Below are 13036 nucleotides of genomic sequence, written 5' to 3'. Positions count from 1 at the left end.
AACTTTTAAAAAGTATCTGTTTGGCATTAAATGGTGTCTTTTATTGAACTGATAGTGACTACACAGTAGTGGCTGGATATTGGTAGGGACGTGTCCCTACCCAATTCTACGTCCCTGGTGAAAGTACTAAACTTGGATTAAAAGCTCTTATTAAAACCCGGTAGGACAGTGGTCAAACATCATCTTTGAGAAAATATATCTTGGTTTAAACATACAGATGTGAAAACACCCTAAGAATCAGCTCAACTTCAACCTTCTGGAAAGGTACACATCTGCCTTAAGGAGAGCACTGATCAGATGTGAACAGGCCTCTGGTCCTTTTTTTAGCGTCTTGTCAATCAAATCCCGAGCGCCGTCAGCTCGGGATTTTGTTTGAACAGCCTCCATTTCTTCATCATTTATAACCTCATGTTCCAAGAGACTGTCCAGAAGCTGAGAAAGAACAGATGAGGAAACACATTTCACAAATTTTCTCCGAACTAATTTTAGTTTCCTCTTTGGTGAGACATTCTGCAATGGAGTCCTCAGTCGGTTCCTTGACTTTGAGACATTATCTGAAGGATGAGAAGAAAGATTTTAATGACACATTCTATGTAAAAAGTGGGCCACCAATAGAAAAATAGCATAATTTGACCATTTCTAATCAAAAAGATCCAAATATTTTCTGTAGTTTACAGAAAAGGGACAATAATCCCTACCTAACATAAATGCATAGTTTCCTTTTTAACCCTCCAAAGGGGGTTTCCTTGATTTCTACATACTTTATTAAAGTCACCTTTTTAAGGTACTTGCAAAAAACACAATACCTTCATTAGCTTCATAGCATAACTGCCTAAGTCCTATTTTTTCCAGGTCATAACCAGTGACGAAAAATGGATCTGCAGTGTTAGAAGAGTAAAGTTACAAAGATATCACAATTTGGCCAAAATATGACTTTAGCAATTATGCTATGAGGCTAACTATACATTCATATATACATACACAGATACATGGACACACACACATATACACCTATATATATATGTCACAATTTCCACATGTGGAAATCGTGAGAAGGGGTTGGGGGGGCATGTTGGTTCAACATTGCCAAAGACTTCATGGTTGGAGGGGAATTCTGTGTTCTGAACTCCCATTCACTTTATATGGACAATCTGTGTGTCAGAGTTTGACGGCTGACAGACGTCACCATTAGCTGATGCTGATCACCTGACACCTGAGCTTCAGCTGTGTGTGTTCTATACTCTGTCTGCAGCTGAGAACTGAAGAGGTGTGTGTGTGTGTGTGTGTGTGTGTATGAGAGAGAATCAGTTTGAATCAGTTTATTCTATCAGTAATAGGAGTAACAGTAGAAGTGGTAGTAGTAGAAGTAGTAGTAATAGTAGTAGTAGTAATAGTAGTAGTAATAGGAGTAACAGTAGAAGTGGTAGTAGTAGAAGTAGTGTAGAAATCGTAGTAGTAATAGTATAAATAGTAGTAATAGGAGTAACAGTAGAAGTGATAGTAGTAGAAGTAGTAGTAATAGTAATAGTAGTAGTAACAGTAGTAATAGTAGTAGTAGTAGTAGTAGTAGTAGTAGAAGTAGTAGTAGTAGTAGCAGCAGAGGTCGCATTAACTGAAAATATTCTGTCATTGACAGATTTTTTTTTTTTTAAATGACGGAAAATTCTGAAAGCCGTCCGTCATTTTAACAGATTAAAATACTGAGGGTAATCGTTGTTTAGCTAACTTTAGCCAAAATTAGATGCTACTTTGCTAGCGCAAACTGTGAAGACAGCTGAGTCTCCTTAGTTACTTTCAAAAGCCCAGTAAATGTGATGGCATTGAGAAACGCAGTGAAAAAAGAGGGACTGATGCGGTGAAGGATGACTGACAAGCAAGTTATATGCCAGTTCTGATGGCATTTGGTGTGTTATACAGGGGTTGGACAAAATAATGGAAACACCTTCTATGATGCCACAATGGAAGGTGTTTCCATTATTTTGTCCAACCCCTGTATGTACGCATTTTCTACCTTTCATGTGTTATTTGATGACATGTCAATTTGTGCCCAGATCTGTGGTTCACATAACCTGAACCCTAACCCTCAGGGCATGGGATTTGACACTGCGTGAACAAACACAAGAAAAGCTTATAATGTCTACAGATAACACACCAATTAAAAGTGGTAAATATAATTATGTGAGTCGTGACATCACGTTGGTTTATCAGCCAGCAGCGACTACAGTTGCTGCATCATTGAGATGTTTTTGAACATTAAATACTACGAAATATATCTCTCTACCTCTCTCTCCCATTGCAAAGCAATGGGAGAGAGAGGTAGAGGGACTCATGTCAATGCCCGATAATAATAATAATAATAATAATAATGTTCCTAACATCAGTTGAGTCTTTTACAGTTTTTAAACTCGCTTTCACATTTCTTTGTTTAATTTGTTTTGGGTTAGTTTATGTATTTTGTAATTAATAAATTTTAAAAAATGACTATGGTTAGAATCAAATAAATGTCATTTATTAAATAGATTGTGTAACAGTACTGTTTCATCCTCAGTCTGAATTTACTGGTGTTTTTAGTTTGACTAAACTCTGTGTTGAGTTCCTCTTAGATGAATGACTTATATAAATCCAGATGATGACTGCCTTTACACATTTAACTGGTCTTTAAACTGATGCTCAGAGGGGTTTGAATGTTACCAGGACACAATATGAATATTCATAGAATTCTACTGGGTCTGAACAGATGTAAACAATATTACCACTGTCCTTGTGTTTAATGTGTCACAGGGTCATGAAATATGGAACCTCTTACTTTATTAATTACTTATTAAAGACTGACCTTCAGATATTGGGATGTTTTTTGAAAGTTTCTTCACCAGATCAGTCTTCTTCATCTTCTCCAGAATTGTTACAGTGACTCTTGGAGTATCTGTGTAGTAGGTCTGGATCATCAGATTCACTGTGTCTGTTCGCTTTGCGTTCTCCAGTTGACTTATTGGGATGGGTGGTTTTTCACTGTTCAAGAACCACTTGAACTCTTTAAAGTCATCATCGACCAAATCCTTCAGAATATCAAACAGATGTTCTTTAAGTTCTGCCATCTGTGTTTCCTGTAAAGATCCAAAAGAACATGTTCACCTTAAACAACCAGGTCTGTATCTGATGTGATCATTAACCTGTTCATCAACATAATCCTCAGGTTTAATGAACCTTCTGTCCAAATGTTTCAGGCATAGATTATATAAACATCATTCATTTTATATAAAAGACAAAAACATCCTGAAGAGTTCCACATGAAGAACCTGTACTGCATGAGCATTGGACATTATTGGAAAAACCAGCAGCAGATGATTGGACAGAACAGATGGACCAGTAGATGTTGGACATGTACACACCTTAAATGTGGAGTCCATCTGAGTCTGATGTTGTGGATCACTGGGAACCTCTGAGCTCTGCTGCTCCGCTCTGTGAACCAATCATCAACAATGAGCTCACATTATGTCTGTCCACACTGACACCAACAGGTGGACACACCTGGACGTCAACATGAGTCACATGACTCCCTGTAGTGGGAGAGGTGTCCTGGGGCCTCATGTATAAAGGGTGCGTACGCCCAAAAATGCAGCTTATGCCCTTTTCCACGCTCACATTCAGATTTATAGAGTGAAATGACCGTGGAAATGTGCGGTGCTCCACACCAGGTCCATAGCTGGCGTACGCACGTTTCTAGTGCTTCTGAACCGTTGGTGACACTTAGAGGTGACACTGGGAAACAGTTAATATGAAAAAGGTCATTCTGCCGATTGATGTGCACATCAGAGATACACAGATGAACTATTAACACACTAGCATACTATCCTACTGCCAGAGCAGCACAACCCCCCACCAGAACCAGAACCAACCAGACCTTGGACCCATCAGTTCCAATCCTGCCTGGGAGCACATTCAGCTCGGCAACAACCACAGAGACAAGGAGACAACATTCACTGGTTGATAAATGCATTTAATGTAGTGTTAATGTCTGTGAGAACATTTATAAGACAGTCCAGGCGCTCATTGATGCCAGTGATTGTCCTCACAATGTCCTCTTGTGACTTGGGTAATCACGGACCCATGCCGGTCGGACAGGCATCAGCAGCGGGCTGTGGCGGACCGGAGGACTGGTGTTCTGTCGAGTTGAGCTGCTCCATCAAAGTAACCTACCAGCAGCTTAAATCAACAGCGACATCTATCGATTATGCTTAGGGCTCAGGCGCATGTGTGCGTGTGCTCAGTAGTGCTAGGTAGCTGAACTCGACAGGTAGAGTGGCTCGACAGGACAACCTGGTTTACACCAAGGAGGTAGCAGGAAGCCTCCGTGGGTCTGTGACATGAGGCTGAGACTGTGTCTCATCGTCTTCTGCCTTACTGTCTATTTAAAATAATAAACTGAGTGATTAAACATGAGTCACAGTCTTTGATTTTCTCTTTGATATCCTGACATGATTACACATGAACCTTTATCTAGTTCGGCTGTGAACAGACAACTGTATGACCCATAATATGAACTAATGTGCGAGTTACACAAATACCCCCTCCCCTGTGAGACCAGTGTCACCCACTGTAGCAGTGACTTTTTGCTCAAATGGGTTAAGTTCATCCTCTTTTCTCCCTCCGCCTGTTTTGGCCTCGGCTTCGCATCCACCTTGACATCATGTGATCATGCAGAGAGGGAAATCCCAGAGGGAATCCCACCTGCAGACCTGCAGTCAATTCCACGCTGATTGGGATGTATAAAGGAAATGTGCTTGGATTCAGGCGTACGCTCAGTTTTATTCATCAGGATTTTTTTGTGCATACAGAGTTTTCTGGATGTAAGCGTACGCCAAGTTTCAATATGAAATCCACGCAAGTCTTTATACATGAGGCCCCTGGTCCTGCTGATCCTGCTGATGAAACTTCAGACAATTATAGCACCTAAAGTGCCTTTTCATGCAATTTCAGATGGAAACTACTTGTTTGAGTATTATGCAAATAAAATGCAATTCTGCTCATTAATCCACTACTGGATCTGCATTAGGAAGTATGAGCTGAACTTTCAACAGTGATGGGATAAGGCTCGGTTTGGGCCTTCACTGCCCCATAAATAAGAGGTCAGGGCCAGAACAACATTAATACATATAATCTTATTTTTTCACTGCTGTTTAATTCACATTGGACAACTAACTCTATATCTAGAACCACTTTGTGTGAGAGTGAGTGTGAGTGAGTGTGTGTGAGTGAGTGAGTGAGTGAGTGAGTGAGTGAGTGAGTGAGTGAGTGAGTGAGTGAGAGAGAGAGAGACAGACCTATGTTATGCTATCCGCTGGTTAATGTCGTACTATGTGTGTTATCAGAGCAGAGCTTGGCAGACACACAGTCTTCACAGCTAACCACTGTTTTCTGCTTGGACCTCAGTCCTATCATAGTAAAACTTAAAACTGTAAATTGTCCATCTCCTTACCAGTACGGTACAACTTCAGAATGAATGAACTTGTAAAGTTAGCACCACTCATGTAAGTAGCCTATCCAACCTAACATGAACCTTTCACCCCAAAATTTAAGTTTTTAAAGTTAAAGTCAGTCCTTTTAGCGGTCAACCCCACTACTCAAAAGTATAACACACACAACAGTACATACAGTAGTGACACAACAGTTGTTTGCAGCATTTATAGGTGAATCTCTGCCTTAGAGTTGTAACCTAAAGTATCCCTACACAAATCAATATTGAACAAATCAAATATGAATATAAAAATGAAAACTGAATAGAATTAACATATCACAGTTGTACCCAATCATAGTTACCTGTATGACAGGTCTGGACACTCGGTTGATACTTCAGGTTCAAAGCTGAACCCACCCTAAGGTTAACAAATATACAATGTTAGTTACAGCCCACTTCACAATCCTCAACCCATACAATAGGATAACTAGACTGAAATAGTCTTTTCATCTTAAAATCATTGGTGTGCATCATTGTAATGCAGATTTACAGCACATGCCACAAAACCATTACACAGGTCACAGATTAATTTCGAACCTTTGTTATATGCAAGTGTACTCTTTTTCTTTCTGCTTGTCCATTAATACTAAAATGATATTTAAAATGCGGAGCGGAACATTTAAATCAGGGGTGTCAAACATACGGCACATGGGCCAAAACTGGCCTGCCACAGACTCCAATCCCTTCTTCATTTTTGTTTAGATTATTCCCTTGTTTCTCTGATGTGGATGGATCTGGTCCTTGACGAAACCAAGCAGACATCAAACTCTCCAAATGACAAATAAATATACACTTTGAGAAACTGCTGCATTTCTGTTGATATCTCCGCCCAAAAAAAACATAAAAACATGCTTAGAAATAATTTATGTATCAATTCACACTGATGTTTTGAATAGAAGACATTTGTTTTATCTGTGGTGAGTGGTTTTAATGTAAAAAAGTAAAAGTGTTTTAATTTTAACAATATTGTGCCTCAGTCTATCATTTACACATGTGCATTACACCTTAAAGATCACAGTGGATCTACAAATACAAAAACATTTAATAACAGGTAGAATATTGTTAAATTCCACTATCTTTAAAGACATTTCAGATTGTTCATTTTTGTTTAGATTTCCATTTTTGAGGAAGCATAGTTTGCAAATGTAAACATTTTCATCATGTAATGTTACTTTCATCACAAAAAAAAGAGAAAAAAATATGTAAATGTCATTATTTATAAGTTAGGATGCTATTATTTTTCTTGTGTGACCCACTTTAGATCATATTGGTTTAAATGTGGAACCTGAAATAAAATGATTTTTACATTGTTGATTGTTAATATCTTCAATGTAATTTTTGCATTTCATAAATTCATCCCACGACAGGGACTGAACTCCTTGGTGGGCCGGTTTTGGCCCACGGGCCGTATGTTCGACACCCATTGGTCTATGTTCACAACACAGAGCACTGTATTGTTCTGTGTCATATTGCCAGATTCTTGCCTCTATACAGCTCTGTTATGTTACTTTACCTCCAAATGAGATGGTCCAGCTTGTGCCTTGGTGCAAACACGCAGCCGCTCCTCGGGATCATCAGGAGTCATGTGATCATCTCCCACCCACTCCACTTTACAGTCCTCAGACAAGTATGTCTTTGATGTGGATGGACCTGGTACTTGACAAACACAAAGCAGACATCAAACTCACCAAATGAGACTGATTGGACATTAGTAGTCCAGTGAGGTAAGACACATACAAACAGAGGCGTAGAATTGGGTAGGGACACTAGGGACACGTCCCTATCAATATCCAACCACTACTGTGTAGTCACTATCAATACAATAAAAGACACTATTTAATAACAAACAGGTACACTTTTTTTAAAGTTATTTTTACTTATTTTCATGTATTTCTATGGAAGAGAGCAACTGTTTAAAAAACACAAATAAAGAAAATTTGTGGGAAAAATACAATAAAACCTCAGATTCTAAATGTGATTCTAGATTTGATTTTATCCATATTTTGGGGGAATAAATTACATGTAATAATTGAAACTAAAAGCCCTTTTTGCTTTGGCAATAACTGTACAATTAAACTCTATGATCATTGTATCGCTAATCTGTTCATATGTCATGCATCAACATATTTATGTCAGGTGACAGACAGTAAAGAGGAAGGAGGAGGTAGAGGAGGAGAAGAAAGGAGAGGTAGAGGAAGAGAGGCTAGAAATTCACAGGTGAGGTTAAATAATAATGGATATGTTAGTTTTGAGAATAACTACGCAGAACACATTAAATTCTTGTTTTGTCTTTTGATATTCAGATATGCATTCTAAACATGTCAATTACTGAATTGTTTTTTCTGACTATGATTGTTTGCTCATTTGATCAGCTCCACATGACGTGAAATGATGATTGCAAATGTAAAAAAAACACAAAAAAAAAAACATCAACCTTCCGGAGTGCTGCCTTAGAGCACTTTTGTGTCCCCACCAATGTCAAATTCAAACCTACTTCCTTACATACAAAACATGCAACATGCTCAGTTTGACGGTTGCTTGGTACCATCTGTGTTTCCCTATTTTTCCTGTTATTCGTTATCACAAAATCGTCCAGTAAAGAAACACACCATTGGACAGGGTATTACTACATCACACGTGGGTAATGAATTGGTTATGTTCTTCCTTTTCTTTTTGATAAAGCTTATCGTTAGGGTGGCTCAGACTGCTCTTAGTTTTGTTGCTATCCGAACACACTGAGCTCTTCTCTGCTCCTCCTCTTCTCTAACCTCCTCTCTGCTCCTCTTCTTCTCTATTTATGCCCTAGCAAATACATGTTATTGACTCTCCTTCTTCCCATGAGTCTCTGCGCTTTATGTCCTCACAGGTTTTCCCTAGACCTCTGGATCTGCTGCAGCCAACAAAGTATCTAAGACTTGGTATTGATAGCATTTACTTTGACTGAGATATGCAGTAATTTACATTTTTTTAGCTAGCTACAGAAATGTATTCATTAAGAACCTTCGCATTTTTAGACCGAACAAAATTCTTTTAATAACTTAGTATAATGTCTATGAGAAGAGTGAAAAACCTAAGAGTCACACTGATTGGACAAAATCCCAAGTAAGAGTTTGAAAAAGTAGGTTTTCCAGTTTTCGCAATTTTGACCAAGCCCGTGTGATTCAGCCCTCTTCAGGGAATCTGAGGATCTGAGGTTTTTCAATGTGCAACACTCGGTGTGGGAGATATAGATCAAAACATATTGTCTTTGGTTATAGCACCCCTGCTGGTGGACATACGTAATTTTTTGCGTCTGAGTTACATGCAGGGGTCTGGACCAACCCTCCAAATTGCACCACTCTACCATGTGCAGTTTAGCCTGTAGCAACAGTTTTAGCAGTATTCTCTGTATTCCCTATAATGGAACAAATGCATCATTAGAGCAAAAGGCTTAATGTGTGATGACTTGGATTTGTTGTAATAAATTACACCCTTGTTGACCAATCATTACTAAACTTTATGGCTGGCCTCAGGAGCCACTCCACATCATGCTCACCAAATTTTGTGCGAATCTGATCAACTTTAGTGTGACTTGATATTTCTCTGTTTATAGCGCCCTCTATTGGCTGATTTGCACCAAATTTGGTACAGAGCCTCTGGTTCACCACTGAAACAAGTGAACTGAGTTTGATGTTGATAGCGTTTACTTTGACAAAGATATGCAACAATACGTGTTTTTCAGCTAGCAAAGAAATATGCTTGCTTATAACTAGCGCATTTTATAGAGCAGCAAACTTCTTTTGATAACTTTGGATTAGACAGGTCTGGAGACAGTATGTGCAAAGTTTGATGCATATGGAGCGCAAACTGTAGCAGGAGTTTGAAAAAGTATGTTTTCCATATGTAATGACTTAAAAAGAGAAATATGCAGCACAAGTGGGCTCTCAATCCAAGGAATACAAAGATGTAAAGTTTATGAATGTGTCATTTAAAATATGGAAGTTAGAGGCAAAAATGCATATGCATCCATTATAGCGCCCCCTAGTGGAATACAGCCACAATTTTTGGTATGGTAGATCTGTGTCCTGTTCTATAGGGTCCACAGAAATTTCACAGCCCTCAGCATAACAGTTCATATGTAGTAAATGTATGTTGTTTGTCTTGTAATAAGCCACGTCCACATTATCCAGCCACACCCACCTTCAACATATCTCAGGAATGGCCCTTCATCATACCCACCAAATTTCGTAGAAATCAGTGTCGCCGTTTAAGAGATATAAATTTCCCGTATTTGCAGTGCCCCCTAGTGGCCAACATTTGCCAAATTCAGCTCATACCCTCACAGTCACATGTCAACCAAGTATCTAAGATTTGGTGTTGATAACATTTACTTTGACCGAGATATGTAAAAGTTTATATTTTTTTTTAGCTAGCTACAGAAATTTATTCATTAATAATTTTAGCATTTTTCGACTGAACAAAAACAATAGGGTTCCACAGCACCGTCGGAGCTGTGGAATGCATGTGCTTTCCCCGAGGGCTTGGCCCCCAAATAAAAACTTCAACAAAAACAATAGGGTTCCTAGCACCGCTGGTAAGCAGACACGTTTCCCAGGCTTGGCCCCCAAATAATAATAATACTAATAATAATCTGTATCATAATACTGGAAGGTCTCAGAGTGTCTGTGTGTGTTTATCTGCAAAGTTCTGAGAAACTGAGACATTTTTAACAGGCTAATCTGATACGTACAGTTGAGGAATAGTCCCATCTGCACATTAATTAATTATCTCAGCTAATCAGCTCTCCCCAGCATTAAAATAACCACACCTAGAACCCGTGGTTCCCCACAGGTCAATGCACTAGTCATAATAATAATAATAATAATAAATAATAATGTTCCTAACATCGGTTGAGTCTTTTACAATTTTTAACTCGCTTTCACATTTCTTTGTTTAATTTGTTTAGGGTGAGTTTATGTATTTTGTAATTAATACATTTAAAAAATGACTATGGTTAGAATCAAATAAATGTCATTAATTAAATAGATTGTTTGTGCAACACAGTTCTGTTTCATCCTCAGTCTGAATTTACTGGTAATTTAGTTTGACTAAACTCTGTGTTGAGTTCATCTTAGATGAATGACTTATATAAATCCAGATGATGACTGCCTTCACACATTTAATTGGTCTTTAAACTGATGCTCTGAGGGGTTTGAATGTTACCAGGACACAATATGAATATTCATAGAATTCTACTGGGTCTGAACAGATGTAAACAACATTACCACTGTCCTTGTGTTTAATGTGTCACAGGGTCATGAAATATGGAACCTCTTACTTTATTAATTACTTATTAAAGACTGACCTTCAGATATTGGGATGTTTTTTGAAAGTTTCTTCACCAGATCAGTCTTCTTCATCTTCCTCAGAACCCTTACAGTGACTCTTGGAGTATCTGTGTAGTAGGTCTGGATCATCAGATTCACTGTGTCTGTTCGCTTTGCGTTCTCCAGTCGACTTACTGGGATGGGTGGTTTTTCACTGTTCAAGAACCACTTGAACTCTTTAAAGTCATCATCAACCAAATCCTTCAGAGTATCAAACAGATGTTCTTTAAGTGCCGTCATCTGTGTTTCCTGTAAAGATCCAAAAGAACATGTTCACCTTAAACAACCAGGTCTGTTATCTGATGTGATCATTAACCTGTTCACCAGCATAATCCTCACGTTTAATGAACCTTCTGTCCAAATGTTTCAGACATAGATTATATAAACGTCATTCATTTGATATAAAGACAAATACATCCTGAAGAGTTCCACATGAGTAACCTGTACTGCATCAGCACTGGACATTATTGGAAAAACCAGCAGCAGATGATTGGACAGAACAGATGGACCAGTAGATGTTGGACATGTACACACCTTAAATGTGGAGTCCATCTGAGTCTGATGTTGTGGATCACTGGGAACCTCTGAGCTCTGCTGCTCCGCTCTGTGAACCAATCATCAACAATGAGCTCACATTATGTCTGTCCACACTGACACCAACAGGTGGACACACCTGGATGTCAACATGAGTCACATGACCCCCTGTAGTGGGAAAGGTGTCCTAGGGTCTCATGAATAAATAAATAAATAAATAAGTATGTGTATGAATATATATTACATATATTGGTTATTGCAGGGGTGTCCAATCCTGGTCCTCAAGAGCTACGATCCATGTTTTAGATGCTTTCCTCTTCCAGCACAACTGACAGTCATTGTCAGGCTTCTGCAGAGCTTGATGATGGATTTATCATTTCAATCAGGTGTGTTGGAAGAGGAATACATCTAAAATATGCAGGATAGTAGCTCTGGAGGACCAGGGTTGGACACCCCTGTGTTATTGTATTATGTGTTCATATAAATCATATTATATTTGTTCATAATAATATAAAACCGGAAACCAAATTATTTAATAATAAGTATCAGGCATATTATAGTTGTTCTGTTATGCATAAAAGGTTCATTTAAATGTTAAGAATGTGTAGATCATTTACTCTTGGTTTCATAGTTCTTCCACTTGTGTTTAGCTCTACCTCGTGGTTAAATCTGGTAGACCGAACAAATGCGCATTATTTTAAATCAAGTTTATTTGAACAGGAAATAAGAGCGAAACAGAAAATCATGTTTCCGACGGCGTTACACTCAATGTAGGAACTACCGGCCCCTCCATAACCCGGAAGTAGGTCCATATTTCGTCCGCCATTTAACACAACAGGAGTGTATGGAAGTGTTTCCATCAGAGGCTCAGACACAGGCTCCATGCAGCTGCAGTGGCCCTGGTGACTGACGCGCCTCTTTCTACTATAGTGTAACATTGTTTTTAGACGTAAAAATTGGAAGGGACCGAAACGGCCTTTTGAAAAAGTACATGGGACCCCCCCCCCCCCCAAAAAAAAAACAAAGACAACAACAAAAAAAGTTCCGTCCGTGTAAAGGCCACTTTTCTCATATTATAACCTTAGACTGTGCCAGCTGTGGTTTACCAAAACACATCGAAGTTGAATTAACACTTTCGGTTTCATTCAGTCGCGCTGAGATAAATAAGACAGACAGAACATAAAATATGACATAAATGTCTCACCTATCTGTTAAACTTCACTCTTCTCTCCTTTCTTTCGTTTCGTTTCAGTCCCGCCAAAAGCTTCACCACAAATCCACCCAAAGTCCGCGAGAGGTAAGAGTGCTCGCGCTCCAGGTTGAGTCACGCCCACTGACAGATTTCCAAAGAGCCGGCGCATGCTCAGAAGCGGTAGATTGGCTCATCCAGAGGCTGTGTTGGTGAACGTCCCAACTACCTTCACAGAAGTGTGTTTTTCTTAAAAAAATAAAAAATAAAAAACTCTGCAGACTGCGATGGCCATAGAACTTGATTCAGGTCATTTTCATCTTCATCCAACCCCTTATGCCTCATGAATGGGATCTTAGAGGAAACCACTCAGAATATCCTCCTGAGACCAAGGTCAGAATAGTTTTGGGTTTTTCATTCTAGTTTAGTTTT

The 13036-nt window shown here is 38.9% G+C and overlaps 1 protein-coding gene and 1 long non-coding RNA gene across 3 annotated transcripts; one reads left to right on the top strand and one right to left on the bottom strand.

The window, feature by feature from the left end:
• On the bottom strand, positions 1-12745 carry LOC115432540 (uncharacterized). 2 transcript variants are annotated; one of them, XM_030153431.1, is made up of 8 exons: positions 12620-12745; positions 11416-11485; positions 10860-11130; positions 7029-7171; positions 5818-5873; positions 3390-3459; positions 2834-3104; positions 1-554 (listed from the first exon to the last, which is right to left on the bottom strand). In XM_030153431.1, exons 2-8 carry the CDS (start codon positions 11431-11433, stop codon positions 238-240), a joined length of 1146 nt encoding a protein of 381 aa, XP_030009291.1. In that variant the 5' UTR covers positions 11434-11485; positions 12620-12745; the 3' UTR covers positions 1-237. The 2 variants fall into 2 exon arrangements, with proteins under 2 accessions (XP_030009291.1, XP_030009302.1); XM_030153442.1 differs by having other exon boundaries at positions 7029-7165.
• Positions 4946-8509, top strand: LOC115433029 (uncharacterized). The gene is made up of 3 exons (XR_003937298.1): positions 4946-5220; positions 6457-6461; positions 8497-8509. It is a non-coding gene; the product is annotated as an uncharacterized LOC115433029 (long non-coding RNA).
• Positions 12746-13036: the final 291 nt, after the last annotated feature.

The sequence above is a fragment of the Sphaeramia orbicularis genome, chromosome 2 (assembly GCF_902148855.1).
Source record: "Sphaeramia orbicularis chromosome 2, fSphaOr1.1, whole genome shotgun sequence".
Taxonomy (NCBI): domain Eukaryota; kingdom Metazoa; phylum Chordata; class Actinopteri; order Kurtiformes; family Apogonidae; genus Sphaeramia; species Sphaeramia orbicularis.
The sequence above is the reverse complement of the archived record's forward strand: the minus strand, read 5'-3'. Positions and strand labels throughout refer to the sequence as shown.

What these genes read in the sequence shown, in the direction of transcription:
- LOC115432540 (XM_030153431.1), bottom strand. An exon ending in AAACATCCCAATATCTGAAG is followed by an intron (nt 7,172 to 10,859) that starts GTCAGTCTTTAA and finishes GTGTTTGTCAAG; the next exon opens with TACCAGGTCCATCCACATCA. An exon ending in TGTCCAGACCTGTCATACAG is followed by an intron (nt 3,460 to 5,817) that starts GTAACTATGATT and finishes ATTGGTTCACAG; the next exon opens with AGCGGAGCAGCAGAGCTCAG.